The 15,788-nt window shown below is 39.5% G+C and overlaps 1 protein-coding gene across 3 annotated transcripts in view; it reads right to left on the bottom strand.

The window, feature by feature from the left end:
• Positions 1–529: 529 nt before the first annotated feature.
• Positions 530–15,788, bottom strand: part of osbpl9 (oxysterol binding protein-like 9) — a gene marked incomplete at its 5' end in the record, with an annotated part of 32,587 nt that continues 17,328 nt past the window's right edge. For 2 of the 3 annotated variants that reach the window (XM_083940380.1, XM_083940382.1), the window contains 20 exons: positions 530–2,630; positions 3,137–3,272; positions 3,370–3,461; positions 3,940–4,018; positions 4,134–4,274; positions 4,374–4,437; positions 4,523–4,633; positions 4,904–4,994; positions 5,758–5,938; positions 6,061–6,146; positions 6,350–6,468; positions 6,761–6,873; positions 7,086–7,236; positions 8,119–8,223; positions 8,947–9,040; positions 12,501–12,539; positions 13,096–13,146; positions 13,240–13,269; positions 14,238–14,285; positions 15,274–15,369. In XM_083940380.1, coding sequence (XP_083796506.1) covers positions 2,556–2,630; positions 3,137–3,272; positions 3,370–3,461; positions 3,940–4,018; positions 4,134–4,274; positions 4,374–4,437; positions 4,523–4,633; positions 4,904–4,994; positions 5,758–5,938; positions 6,061–6,146; positions 6,350–6,468; positions 6,761–6,873; positions 7,086–7,236; positions 8,119–8,223; positions 8,947–9,040; positions 12,501–12,539; positions 13,096–13,146; positions 13,240–13,269; positions 14,238–14,285; positions 15,274–15,369 — 1,902 coding nt within the window. In that variant the 3' untranslated portion in view covers positions 530–2,555. The remainder of the gene's footprint in view (positions 2,631–3,136; positions 3,273–3,369; positions 3,462–3,939; positions 4,019–4,133; positions 4,275–4,373; positions 4,438–4,522; positions 4,634–4,903; positions 4,995–5,757; positions 5,939–6,060; positions 6,147–6,349; positions 6,469–6,760; positions 6,874–7,085; positions 7,237–8,118; positions 8,224–8,946; positions 9,041–12,500; positions 12,540–13,095; positions 13,147–13,239; positions 13,270–14,237; positions 14,286–15,273; positions 15,370–15,788) is intronic. The other variant, XM_083940381.1, reaches the window with a different exon arrangement.

Here is a 15,788-nt window from a genome sequence, read left to right on the forward strand (position 1 = left end):
ATGTAGTAAGCAAGCAGAAATATAAAAATATGTAATCCATATTCGTTTACTCACATATGAATTTTTTCTCAGGATGTCTGTAAATTATGTTACTGAGCTTTTCCAAAAGTTAATCAGAGCTCAGGTTCAGGTGTGTCAATTGATTTTTAGTAGTTTAGTTAACTAAAAATTTGTTATGAATGAATTCTTGCCATATATTTGTGTCATTAGCTCATTTTCTTCCAGCCACGTGTTGTAAAAGGGACCAGTCAAAATCTAGTTTTAAGAAAATGACTTGTGTTTTTATCGTACTTACATGGTATTGGCATGTTCACAAAAAAAAGTTCTGTTCTGGTCTAAATACTGTAAAAAAATTTGACACTAGTTAGTGTTCTTCCAACATAAAGTACTGGTTTGTTTCTGGATAAATGATACAGCTGTCATGTAGTCTTTCCTCTCTGTCACCGTGTGTTGAGCTCTTTACTTAAACATCACTTGAGGTAATGCTCACCTGAAATAACCATGACAAAATAAACTCATGGAGATTTAATATTATGCATCAATAAACAGGAAAATCTGATACAATCAATGGTTATGATCAAAATGAAATAAAAAATACATTTTGATTGCTCTCTATCAGGCGACACTGAGTGATACTGAAATGTATGGCAAGGCCTCGATTCAATATAATTCACAAAGACATAACATGGAGGAGAATCGACAAAACAAATTCAGCTTGGAAACTGGATTTCATTTGACTCGTTTCTAAAGGCATGTTTGGATGCTTTAGAAGAGGATTAAATTCAACAGCTGCAAGATTTAAATTTTTATCATTTGATCTGCATACAGCACCAGGAATATGTTTGTATTTATATATCCCATACCAGATATACTGATTCTAACACACAGGTCTTTAAATATTAAGTTAAATGAACCAGATTCAAACGGGCCAAATATCTAGAACAGACGATAATCAGATCTTGCATGTTAACCACAAACATAACAATAGACTGTGTTTGAGCAGTATTGAGAGATATTCTTGTGCATCTTCAGGTGAAAATGTTTATTTATGTATTCCATCCAAATATCATGGCATTTAGATCCAACCTATGTAGCTGTAAATAAGAGAATTAATGATGGTTTTAAGAAAGCAGAGGTGTACAGTAGGATAAATGTTGCCCTCTATGTGGTTATCGTGAAAAAAAAACATTGAAAAAAAAAAGGAACCAGTAAAATACAGTCTGGACTCATAGCAGCACTATGAAACAGCAGCAGTGTTTCAAAAGTCTACTGTGGTTCCTCGTTTTCACCCTCCTCACCCTCTGACAACACGTGAACCGTCAGGGTGATCCACTCCGACATCTGTGGGTTTGGAGAGGGAACGAGGACAGGCGATGTGCAGAACAAATAGGGAGAGTTAGCCTTACGTCCTCATCATGAACCAGAGATCCAGAAAGGCAAAAATATGTAAACAATCATTTGTTCATAAATGCCTTCAGGTTTAACATGGAAACATTTTTAGAGGATTGTTCTCTGCCCAGATAAAATCCCTTTAGCCTTTGTATCTAAACCTGTTTGGCATAATGGACCCCGAAATTTGTCCTTTGACAGGCAATGTCATATCTCTATATTGCATATACTCCACAAATCTATCACAACTCTCCCAATCAGTGAGTTCAGATGCTATGGCTTATGAAGGGCTCTGGATAACACGTGGGACACAGAACAGTGCGACGGACCACACAGGCGGCAAAGTTAACGTGAAATGGGAACATAACACCAAAAGGGTAAATGGAATGATTCCTAAAGATGTAAAGCCATCAAGTTCATATCCTCAAATATTTTACACTATTGCCAGAAAGAAAAATAAACAAAAACAGCATTGAAAATAAAAAAAGAATATATATTTATATATCCATCATATGTATATCTATATATAAACAGTTACAACTAGTTGCAGGCAAGTGGAGAATTTCTCGCCCGCCCCTTTAAGATTCATCCCTTCCGCCGTTATAAGGCTGTCAGACGCTCGGAGGGGGCCGCAGCTTTCTTTCCTCAGTCAGATTCCCTGAGATGTAGAGCGCCGTTTTATTTGTCAAGGTTTATTTGATTTGAACACCATCAACCACACACCCTTGCCTCCCCCTCCCCCTAAAGACGGTTTGTGTAGGGAAACGAGTGCTGCTCGGGCTCGTCCTGTGAAGCTGATGAAGGGTGTGGCTGTGAAGCTGACGGAGTGAGCTGAGAGACGAGACGCGTCGACCCTCCCCGTCTCCACTCTGCGCTGCCGAGCCTCGTGTTGGCGGGTATCGGTGGAGGTGGAAGTGACGTCCAAATAAAGAGAGGAGCTTTTACTAGTTTTCAGGTTAAATCTTCGATGCTTTTCCATTTGATTTCATTCATTTCCATATTGTTGTTTTACAGTCAAATGCAAAGCTGTGTACATATTCAATCATCAGTCATTCCAAGGCTTGGAAAAGAAGTGGTTTTGCAAAAGAGTTCTTATGAAGACTCTGTTGTGTGTGCATTTCTTTATGCATATGTATGGTATGTGTATCAGAGTGTGCGTAGTCTTCTCAGTGCCTCTGAGGGACCAATCTCTTTAATAGAGGCTCATCATAGACCCAGCACTCCCCGTCCTCGTGGAATAGCTGCAGAAACACATAAGCAATGACATTATTTACACTCAAATATTTGAACTGATCCTAAAATAAAACTGCAAAATGATCTCAGACGCTGAAACAGGTGTTAGATTGCGAGTTGCCTTCAATATGCTAGTATACAGTATAACGACAACGAGGACTGTGTACAATCTGTAAACTTTAAAATGATTAAAATATAATGATTTTATGTTCGCTCATGTTACCAAATTATGTTGGATTTAGATTCAGAATCAGAATGGAAAACACTAATAATTCCCAGGGGAAATTGTTTTTGTTTCAAACGCCAGCCATACAAACAGCATATTTAACAACAGAAATGGAAAACAGTATATATATCTTATATGTATATATATTACAATGGTAATGTATGTACAGATCAAAAGTACTGTAATAACGTGCAAAGTAAGATAAAATGTGCAAAAGTCTTTTTTTCAGTCTTTTTACATTAAAAAAAAGCAGATATACAGTACTTATAGGTGAATAGACAGTCTCACCCTGGTCTCCCACTGCTGCTCGTTCTCCTTCCTCTCTCTGGCTTCAGCTCTCTGTTTCTCCTCCAGTCGGTGTTTGGCTTCTGTTGCTGAATCAATGTCTTTCAGCTTCAGGTTCAACGTCACATCTCTCCACAATCTGTTCAATTCAGAGGTTGTATCTGAGTGAGTGACTGCTTCTGGATCCGCCGTTCCAGGATATGCAAAAGTGCTCAGAACACAACTTATTTTCTCACCTTCGGGATTCGTAGTCGAGCTGGTCTTCCAGCTTTCTGACTTTCTTCTTAATGATGCCTATCCTCTTAGTGTCTATGAACACGGTGTTCTCCTTCAAAACACACACAAAACATTAATTTATGTATTCATTTATCGCTAAACTCTTTCCTTTAATAGTGATCCACCAGTGCAAATGAATGCCTCCATTTTATTAGGGTTCAGCTAATAAATGATCACTAATTGGAGTGGACATCATCCATGGCATCCATGACCAGGGTGAAATCCACATCATGTCCTGCCTGCTGTATGCTCTACTCAGGCAATACCCCTTGCATAAACCTAACAGGGTATTTCAAGTGAGTGAGAATGCGTTTGGCACGGACAATCTCCTTTTGAGTGCTACATGTGAGAAAGGGAACATTGTCTGGTGTTCATGTGAGAACACCGCTCTACGTATATTCAATAAGGACATTTGAGGCTCATCGAGTTTGAGAATTCATCTCAGTGAAAATTGACCGGAAGTACAATTTTTTGCACATCAAACGCCATACAAGAAAACTGGAAATAAATAGAGATAAAACACGACTCACTCCAGTTGCCCACTTGGCATACATCACTCCGTTCCATTCTCCTTCAATGGAGCAGAAAGACTTCTTGTCATTAGGTGAACTGGAAGAGAAATAGAAAAGAATTGTGATATATTATGTTAAAAAGGTCAGGCTTTCTTATCCATGAGTCTTTGAACCAATTTAAAATTGCACTGTGCAACCGCTTTATCTCTTACAAAATCTCAGCGGTAACCCTGTGCTTCTTTCCTCCGTAGAAGGGTTTGGTGTGGAACACGATGTTGGCACTGTAGCCTGACTTGGAGCATGAGATGTTGCATTCTCCACCCAGCTCCACCCAGGGCACGGTCAGAATCGACCTGGACAGACAGGCTCAGGTCAGTGACGAATATATCGATGACCAAAGAGATGAAATTAAGTGATGACACGCACAGACGCTGGAATATAGTAACATGCACCTGCCATATCCGTTAGGGAAGGTGAGGATGTAATGTTCATCATGCTCCAAACACGACACACAACCTGTAATAAGGCCAGCAAAAAATTACAACAGTGACATTAAGCAGTGACAGTATTTTGGAGTGTATGAAACAGCGCTCTTGAGTACCTTGGCCAATATTGTGGACACCTATGGACATGCCTAAGAACTTCGACTTAGTCCAGATGTGAGCGTTGAACTGAATCTTCTTATTTAAACACTCTGCGTAGAATGCAGAAACTAAAAAAAAGAAGAGAGGAAATATATATTAAGAGATTGTAGAAAAGTGGAAACGTCTCCGTGTAAGGTGATAGTGATGAAAAAAACAAGTCAAACAATCTGCCAAACAAAAAGCATTTTCAAGATTAAGATATCCTAATTCCATTTTTGATCATCAGCCTATATATTTTGCTTCATATGTCTTTTGGCCTCTAAAAAGGTAATTCAAATGTCCAAACGGTTTTTGGATGGGCTGTGTAATCACTCAGCAGAAGAAAGTTGAGCACTCACTGGGTGGGTGGTGAGAGACCTGCTCTGCCACAAAACACACACTGTTGGATGAAGACCACGGTACTGGACCTTCTGATACCGTCTCCTGGGGCTGGAGGAGGAGGAGAGGGAGTCAGAATAGACACTTTTTCCCATGTTACACACGTAAAAAGTATGAAAACTCAATCATTGTAGAAGTGTAAACAATATCAAAATGAAAGGTGTGGTATATGTGAATTATAGTCAAGTTTATTTGTTTAACCAAATACAATTGAGTTAAACATGCCCACAACTGCATTTGAGTCCAAGTGACAGTTAAAGTAGCATTTTTTTTTGCAAATGAAGTGGTACCTTTTTCCTTTTTTAAACATATTGATACACAAGAAACCCAGCATTAACTAAGAATAAACATTTGTAAGGATGTGTATAAATTGTGTTACTAGTAGGATTACAGTCTCGGATGTCAGGCTCCTTCCACTGTTTTGCAAGGTTGATGCTGCTGCATCCAAGTCTACTCAAGATAACTGCGATTGGTTTAAAGAAATATAAACTGCCCAGAAAATAGTAGCAATAAAGGGGAAAACACGCCACGAGAAACAAGAAAATCAAAAAACAATGTCATAAAATAAAACGATAAGGATAATATGGTAAAACTTTAATAATCTAAATTATGAAATAGTGATAAAACTGATAAAGTTTCTAGTAAAGTAGTAATGTTTTTCGGCCGTGAGACGCAGCTGAGACTCAAGCGCGAGAGTATCTGTTGCGTGAAACGGGCAAGTAAAAAATGTGTCTGACATGCTTGTGGTCAAGACACGGGGTTATTCACATAGTGTTAAAGAATCAACAAGTGTTGCAGAGACATGAGGTCTCACCGTGTGTGGGGAAGGCTCCTCTGATTCGCTGGGCAGATCCCAGTGGCAGTAGAAAACTTCTCCCAGGATTGGGTTATAAGGTTTCTTGGCCACTGAACCTTTCCTCCCTGCATGGAAAGCTGACAGGTACCACTTTACCACATGAACCATGCGCTCCCGGGCCTCTGCCTGCTCAGCGATGCTAGTGGAAATCACACAAATGAGTTAAACCACTTCATATTTTAACGTTCCTAAATGTCTTCGGATATCTTCAAATATCTGTATGATAGCAGAACAGCTTGCTTGAGAAGAGAGGACTGTTACCTTACAAATACGTCGGGGTGTGCAAAGAAGTCTGCGTACATTTCTAATAAAGATCTCCTCTCCAGGATGAAGGTAGGCAGGACCACCTGTGAAATATAACGAAGGAGAAAAACTGTAAAACTGTTGCTGCGTGGGTTGTTCAAAAGAAAAAAGCGTGCACAGATGATAAGTAAAAGGATAAAAGGACCACTACAGGGAAAGAAATACAGGGAAAGAAATGCAGCGTGAACAAAGAGCATGGAGGGAGCCAGACTCTTAAACTAAAGCAATGCAGGTCAGGCGTCTTTACCTTTGTGAGGTCCATGCCCAAACGAACTTGAGAGAGAAGATGCATGATGACACTCTTGTGCTCCTCGACAGACTCTCCCTCGCCTTCATCATCGCGGTCATCGTGGCTGTCAAACTGGTCTGAAGACAGAAGCAGAGGACAAGTGTCACACGGCTGTAACAACATCATGGTTCCCCAGTCTTTTCATGTGTAAAACATCAATCTTAACCATTTGACAAAACCAAATGTTATTAATACTTTAAGCTACTGGGGTGGTATAGTATTGATGGGAAAAGCAGGGGAGTGATAACTGCAATATTAGAAAATGTAATAGCTTAGTGTTTCATGCATAAAGAGGCACAAAACAGTTGAGAAAATGTTTATAATACATACTGTATCTATGTGTACGTCTTTCTTGCTTTTCCTCTTTACCTGCATCTGTGGTTCCATTGGACATGGTGGAGTTGAGGGATTCGGTGGTGTCTGGCCGTTTCAACCCTGCTGCTTCATTAGTGAGGGGCAAGGCAGCTTGAGGCCCTGAGGGACTGAGGAGGAGATAAAGGGAGCAGGAAAGGAGGCAGGAAGCAGGAGAGATAAGGAGATAAAGAGTGAGGAGGATTTAACAGGCAATTGTGTAGCAAACTTTTCTGACTCGATTTTTATTTGCACTAAGCAGCATTTTTCCACAAGACCCACTAAATGCCTTTGCAATAGACTGTATGCGGTGTTTGTTGCAGAGATGCGGAGTGATACTCACTCTATGCAGTGTTTGGGCGAAGTGCTGCTCTGGTAGAACTCGTCAGCATCGTAGAACTCATCCTCGCTGGATGAATAGGAGAAGTCTGGCACCGAGTGTGAGGGGAGGGGGATGTGAGCCGGGGAGGCGACACCGCTGCTCGGTCCACTCCCTGAAAGAGGGGGAATAAAAATCAAACATTGTGTGTCGGGTCTGGATATGAATTAATAAGACTTTTTACAGTTTTAGGTCCTGGTCAAATCAACATGATGTTGTTCAACTAAAGCGCTCATTTCTGAGCCCAGCCCAGCTGGCTGTGTACAGTAACATCAAGCTGTATTTAACATAGTGACAGCTTCCTATGCAGAGCATATTGACAGTGCCCTCGAGCATGTAGCCTGCCTCCTTAGTGCACAGCACAGCATTTTAATACTGCTGTCACAGCACAGAAGACAAACAGGCATGCTTTTCTACTCTGTTTTTTAATTGACTGTGCTCATGGCCACAGCACTCTGGGTTAGACAGTACAGTAATAATTCATGTTATTATTACGTTTGCTCTTGTAGTTCAGTTCTTATTAGATACGCTTAATTTTGTTTTTAAATTAGAGGAATCTAACAATAAATAATAATATTCTGTTAAGGACCCATGCCCTTATGTTACAACCAAACCTTTTTCCTGTTAAAGCTGCTGATGTTTCCCAAGGAATGAGCAATACAGCACAGCTCTACGCAACAACTTGTAGTATAAGTAGGAGTCAAAATGTGAAGTTTAAAGTTGATTCTTGAACTTGGAAACAGCAGTTGATGAAATAATGTGACCTTCACTTGCTAATGAAGATCATGTCATATTACTGTTTGATTGTTTTGGACAAAATGTGTTTGGTATGTTGTATGCTATATTAAATGTGCCACAGGAACACTAGCACAGACCAAACCAGTAAAATACCTGTATCTCTTCAATTTAACGTGTGTGATTCACACTAATTATTATATTTCTTTCCTTATAGTAATATACCTCCTAAAGCTTTGATATGAGTGAAGTGATCTTTCACCTGTGCTGTTGGGAGTTGGAGTCTGCAGACTGCCCATCACAGTGACGATAGGTCCAACGGGTAACGTGGAGGGGCGTTGGTCTGATTTACACACCTGAGAAGCGTCTTTAGCAAAAAGAGAAAGTAGATGATTAAGCACTGAAGCCTCAAAATTAAGCCTAATCACATTAAAGCAGCAGTCTGAAATAAAGGAGGCTGAAAAAATAATCTGAGACGCTGCAAACAGAAGCTCCAGCTGTGAGGGGATTACACAGTCTATTAAGAGAGCGAAATTAGAAAGGCCTACTTCGCATTTCATTTTCACAGCAGTTGAGTCACAGCCATTTGACCATAATAGCCAAAAACTAAGTCATATTATGCAACTAAATGTCGTCAATTATACAGGAATCTGCATAAAAACAGAACATTATTACATTCAGAGGGATAAATTAAATTTAAACAAATGAACACATGTGAAAACGATAATAGATATCCTGCGACTGGACCCTGGCTGTAGATCCTCAACAGTCAGGAACTTAACTTCTACTAATTTACCTTCAAACACTGAAAGAATATTTAGTACGTTTATCAAAACCCTGAATGAGATCACTATTCTCATCCCATTGTCTTCAACACCAACTGCATTACACACAGCAGATCCATCAAATGAAGGAGATTAAGATTAAGACTAAGGTATGAACAACAGGGGGAGCTGTTGTCAACCTCTCTGGAAGTAGTTGGTTCTGTGAAATCTATGTGTACGGTATATACACATGTAAACACATCCAAGCACATGACACCCGTGTCTAAATGTGTAAAATAAATGGTGAGATGGCAGATGGCTAGTACCTGTGGGTAGTGTGGTCTGTGTTGGCATCGTGGTGTTAACTACAGGATTGTCCACAGAAGGTTGGTAGATCCCATCCACTGGGTTTATGGTGCTCTGAAGGAAACAAACAAAAACAACATTTCCATCAACACCACCACATCAGATCCTTGCTGAAACAATAGCACACCAACGCCACTGCCTGTTTACTAATCTAAAGTGACGTCTAACATACAACAAACCTTGAGATTAAAATCCAAATACTGCAAAGAGAGTAAACTGGCCACAGCCAAACTGGAAAACATCAACCTTTTAATATCCAGATAGAATACAAGTAGCCTATCTTAGCAACATCTATAATTAAAAGTCCCAACATGCTAACCACAATGAAAATTTCCTTTAACATCAAACCCAGATGTAGTGCAAGCTCTCAACCTCGATAAGGTACCAAGCTTCACAGCTTGTGTATTGGTTATATATCAGCTAAATGGTATATCTAGACGACACCCAGAACAGTGAAATAAAATATAGACCACACAGCCTGGGCAGATCAATTTCCTTTCATTTCATTTCCTGGAAAGAGAGTTTCCAGGTGTCATTAATCTAATAATCAATATGAAACCAACAACCCTGCTTGAAATCCAAACACCAGCAGTAGCTTTACACAACAACCAACAGTGCCTCTGAGCAACCTTGAAGTCTAAAAAGGAGTTAATTAACTCCACTGGGCTGCAGACTAAATCTGTAACATGTTTAAACTCTCTGGCTTTTGATTTCCCCAAAGTAAAAACCAGCAGGGACGGTTTTATCTGAGGTGGCGTGCCCTCATCAGTGCCACCATAACATCATATGTCTCCAGGCATTTGAATACTGGCACAAACATTCATGGACACACATAAAAAGCAGCCTGTTGGCTCAGTGTAATGAGGTCATTGGCACCAGTGACTCAACTGACAAGAACACTGATGACAACACAAGCTAAAACAACACCATATCGATCCTTATTCCCCAACAACTTACCCTCAGGGCTCTTGGTGACACTGAAATGAGATCTAGTCAATGTGATGTGTTATCCTATTGCTCAAACTTGACCTCTCATCTGTGATTTTTAAACCTTTTATATTCCGAGAGATGTTTAGATTAAGTCATTTGAGATCAACAGGAACAGGCCCAGTGAGTCAGAACATGACTTGACACAAGGCTGTGAGGGTGAAAATACAGTTGCGGGTGTCAGCACAGTTGGACGAGATTACCAGGAACACGACTCCACGATCCCATGATGCAACACTGCATGTTACTTGCAAGATACGGACTATGGAGGGAGAAGGGTAGTGTCTAAATGGAAACCTTTGATTTTGCAAAAAAATATTGCGAGAATCACTTATCAACAGCCTATACTAACCTTAACGACTAAAGTTCTATACCTAACCTTAAACATCTAAACTTAACCAAAGGCCAGTGCCTATCCTTATCCATTTTTCAAGACTTATTCAAATCTTTGGTTATCATCTTGACATGACCAGGAAAAAGACCTGTAATGTGAAGGCACGGTTGTTTTTCTGAAGGGGAAATGTAACTCTAATTACTACTCTATGCAACTGGAAATTACTCTCGGACCTTGTTTTGGTGTCTATAATGTGTCTATAATGTGTAAAGAAAGGACAGGTTAAAAATGTCATGTAAAGAAGCTTGATTTGACATCTCAGCTCCATTTGCCCTCCTGTTAACACTTTTCTCACTTATCTTCAAGCTTCCTGCCTCTATTCCCTTCTTTCTACCTCTCCTCCGCACTGTCCGATGCTTGCCTAGCCTACGTGCCTCCATGAAAGTAAGGCGAGGGGTACTAATTATAGCCAATTACAGAATTGGTCCGCCATGGTGGAACCAGCCTGTGGTCTTGCAAGTAGGAGCTAAAGCAAAAGCAGGCGGGGGGAAAGAGTTACAGCTAAAAGCTGCTTTAAGCACTGTCTGTGTCATGATCAATATTTCTTTCTTTTTTAGTAAATGTAATATTAATGTAGCAGGTAGCTCGAGCAGCAGTGTAAACCTAAAACAAACATAGCACATAAATGATTTTGACAGATAACAGGCTTCTGGTGTGCTTGGTTTGAGTGGATCCTGCACTTTACTGCACTTCCCCTGGCAGTGCGCGACAAGGTCAATCAAACATGCTGCTTGTGTTTCCAGTATTTTAAACAAAGGCCCACAGTGCATTAGCTTGCTTCACATTACAGGCATACAGGCATTGTGACAGACGTTCAGATTTTCTATAGCTGCAAAGATATCTTTAGCGCAAAGCTCATGGCATATATAGTAAGAACATGTGCATTTTGATGTAAAGACTGAGCTTATGCTGTGCTATTTATACTGCATAATACTGTACTTAATGACTGAGATTAAGCCGCGGTAAGAGCAGTACAGGCTGGATGAGCTGTATGCCCCCGTGGGATTGTTGCTTTAAAGGACCACACTGGAATTTTTTCTTGTGATAGTCCATTACCTACAAATCGTTCATATTACATTACTCACCATTTTCCTAAGCATACTGAAAGTTTTTAGATTAAATATTTTTTTTTATCTTGGAGGTACCCACTGGCTTTTCTTTATTGCAGGGTTTATGAAGCTCTTAGTACTTGTTTCATTTGCCCTTCAGTCCTCACTTGTTTTCCACTTAACAGTCCACCTCCCTCCATCCCTATATTTCCTCCTACCCCCGTCCACAAGCTGTGCTGTCTAGAAATCAAACCTGGAAGTGAAAAGGCGAAGGATAATGTATGTTTGGTGGTTGTTTGTTACTCTTACTATAAAGGTTTACTGCTTAGCAGCCCACTCTCAAATTACAGGCCAGAGTGTTATCCAAAATAAAAAAGATTACATGGTTGCCGTTATAAATGTAACGCATGCCTTAATTGTTGACATTGATATTCAATACGTACTAAAATCAGAAATCAATCTTAATACTTATATTGAATGCTTTGGAAAGTAATTTTCAGTAATAAAAAGCAGATGTGATTTGTAGTAAAAACCATGAAAAAATTCCCAGTGTGGCCCCTGACATGAAGACATGACAATTGCAGAGTCAGTAAAGTGCTGTCTGGATGGCTTTCCAGCTATTAGTGCTGGATGGGTCAATGAGCAGGCAGTGTGTACACGATAAATCAATGGTGAACTAGTTGACTCTAATTAGTGGGTGAAGTGAATTGCAACATTCTCTCATACACAGGCATGCAAACACACATGTATTGTCTATGTACACATACATATTCTCCAACAATGTGCTTTTTCTGGATAACAAGTTTGCACAAAAACATACACATTTGTATGAAGAAAAGAATAGTTCCCAACCATTGCTGAAATCATTTAATTGAGATGAATCAGGAAGGTATTAACTAAATCAACAGGATAGTTGTGGAAGACATGAGGGAAAGAGTTTGAGATAAGAGATTATCCCCAAATTAGATGGCATGCACTAAAGAGATCTGATTCTCTACAATGGAGAGTAAATTAAGCAGAAAAGAAAGTTAGCAGTTTGTTTGATTTAATTTTTTTTTTCATGGACGGAGAATGTCAAACTTACTATAAGTCCGTTTGCGTGTTGCTGTTCGTTACTTTGGTCCTTAAAATTTTGAGAAGACAATGTTAGACTACTTGTGTAAAGAAGGTTGGAGAGTCATTTCATAAAGCATCCTGACCATGTGTGGTGTAGAGAGCAGGGAGATCCATCCCTCTCATCACATGGAGTTCTGTATTATTCACCAACTTGCCACACACAGTAATCCTTTCATCACATGGTAAAATCCTCCTTTTCTTTCATTATCAATAACAGGATTGCTCTACCTTGCCAATCTGCAATCTACATGTTTCCTAGATTGTATTCATGAGTAAAAGTGTTCTGAGTTTTTTAAAGTGTCACCTAACAACCACATGAAGCAGAAATGATTGCTCCACTTCCTCTTAAAAAGGGCTGAATGAAACATGTGATGAAACGACTACTGGGTTACACCCTCGTCAACCACAGATCCAGATAGCAACTGTAAGCAGGGAACTACCCCAGAGACACATGTAAGGTAACACACAATGCACACTGGTGGGATCTCACAAGAACAAGGATTATGGTGAAGTAGCAGACCAAACTATAGAGTGTTAATCAAACATGCTGATATTGTGTTTACCTTGGCAATTTGCAGCAGTACAATACAGTGCTTGATGGACTCTACCATGCTCTGAAAGAAAAAAGACAGAAAAAGATTTGAATATCTAGGAACTGACTTGCATACTCAAAGAAAGGTAGGAAAGTGTGTTTAGTTCTGACTTACACAAGTAGTCTCCTTTAAATTTTCAATTTTCTGTAAAAAGAAAAGAAAACAGGCTGTAAAAACCCAAGAGTAATTCAAAAAACAAACAAAGTTCAAAAGCAGAAGCACTGATGCAACCTGTTTGACAGCAAATAAAGCAGAATTGGAAGAAAACATCGAGGTCATGACAACTAACTTACTGCAGCCACATTTTTGTTCTTTGGAAATCTACAAGGAAATTTCCCAAACTGAGGAGATTGGTGAAGTCCCAGTGACAAACAAGTCAAAGTGACCAAAAGCCAGCATTAATCTCAGGGAGGAAGTGAATCACACAGCTGCTGGTTAAAAAAAACAAGAGACCCTGAAACTGAACGGTTTCTTCCTCTAATTATAAACACCTCTAAATGATAACTTCAAAATAATAATAAAAAAATTTGCCTTTGTGTAGTTAATCGTCTTAAAACGCCAGAAGTATCAACCCAAACCAATTATGATTTATATTTATAATATATTGGCTCCAACAATGGTCGCTATATTACAAGTTTTTAATGTTTTAAAACACAAGTTTCCTCATCTTGTATCAGCTGCCGTCAATATGCCATATTTAGCTGCAGATTTGGCTGGATCAGTTTGGCAAAGCTGCAACGATTAGTCAATAAATCTATTGAGAAAGGCAAAACATTGTGTAAACAAATCGATCAACCAACAATGAAAATAATCAGGGGCTGCTTATCTTTTCAAATGAAAAGGACAAATTCTTAAATGACTTTCTCAAAACAAAATCTGAGAAACAGTTAATAATTGGTAGATATTTTTGAAACAAATGCAATAACCTTTAAAAATATTCTGACGGCCTAAAACTGACTAGGGACAGATATGAAACGTCTGTACCACACTGACAGTAATCAGCACTACGTGTCAGCCTGCTTCCCCTGCTGTTAGCCTCGGCTCCAATGACGGCGAGAACAGCAAACCAGAGAGCAGAGACACAGGGACAGAGCAGCACTGCTGGCACTTACTCTGCGTGATTCATCCTCTTTGCACTCCTTGATCTTCTCATCAAACAGCTGTGTGAGAGTGACAGAGAACAGACATAGAGGTGATGAAAAGGAAAACATGGAATATGAGCTAAGATGGATACACAGTCAAATGAGCATTGAAATAACAAGAAGGTCAATCTGTACAGATGATGTGGCTTGAGAGAATGTGGCAGCAAGTAACATCTCTTCTCACCAAGGAGTGACACGTGTTTTATTAAAAGGTCCGCCCGATTCATAATGCTCATTTTCAGGTTCATACTTGTATTTGGGCTTTCTACTAGAACATGTTTACATGCGTTCATGTTCAAAAAACATATTATGAGTTTACCAAAATAAAACCTGTGGTTCACCTGTTCATCTGTCTGAAATTCGCAATTTTAGCGCCTGTCTCTTTAAGACTCCCTCCTGAAAAAGCCCAGTCTGTTCTGATTGGTCAGAACTTCCAGGTCTTCCGCATCTACAGTCTTTGTGTCTCTGCACAGTCATTGCAGCCGGGGAATGGCTGTAACCGCCCTTTCTATCTAAATATAGAGCAGTACACAGTTTTCTGAACACGGGCTGTGTGAATTTCTCTGTGGACTGGGTGTTTTTACGTTCACAGTATTTATACGATGGAGGGAAATTTGACTTTTGGGACCAATAAGGGACCTTAAAGATTTTTTTTTTGTTCTTTAAATACACAATGTTCTGCTTTTTTACCACACTACCAGAAAATCTTATTTGTAACAACTTCTGCTTTGTTGACGTTGAGAGTGAGATCAATAAGGAAATGTTCACACAAAGAGATGAAATAAAAGGAAAAGTCATGACACAGATTCAAATGCTGTTTATGACAAATTTACAAATATACGATCAAGTTGAGGTTGCAATTTGTAATACATATTTGATCTATAAATGGACTATATTTCTTCTAGATGTTTAGCCAAATATGTCAGTGACATATTTCTCAGAGCTACATGAAAATACTCTAGATGTAATGATGATGCCGGCGAGGTGTTGCTGCATTGAGTCCTACCTTTAACTGGTCAATTAGAATCTGTAGGTAGGCGTCAGCTTCAGCAAGCTTCTTATCAAAGTCTTGAACACTCGGAACAAATCCTGTCTCTGCCTCCTGAGGAAAGAAATATAATATACAGCTAAACATTAGTGCAGCCCTAACTAAATCCATGTCAAACACAAAGCTAGTATTTGCATATGTAAAATGTAACAATGTAAAATACACAGCCACTACCAGTAATATAAGCTAAGTATTCACTTATTATCAATTCATAAAAATAGCTGGTCTCTGTCACCTCCTGGCCAGGTAGGCTTTGTAAACTGTCACACAAAATGGTGGACAGAAACATCAACAGTCCAGGAGAATCTTCCAGCATTGTACTGTACAAGAGTAGATATGAATACTATTGTTTAAAGGCTAGCCAGCATAAAAGGCCAGCAGGTCCGTCTGCCTGCCTGCCTGCCTGCCTGGAGGCCAGCACATTTCAGGCTTCAACAAAACTGAATCAAGGAACTCGAGGCTGTAGAGAATTT

Source organism: Echiichthys vipera (assembly GCF_963691815.1).
Source record: "Echiichthys vipera genome assembly, chromosome: 3".
Lineage (NCBI taxonomy): Eukaryota > Metazoa > Chordata > Actinopteri > Perciformes > Trachinidae > Echiichthys > Echiichthys vipera.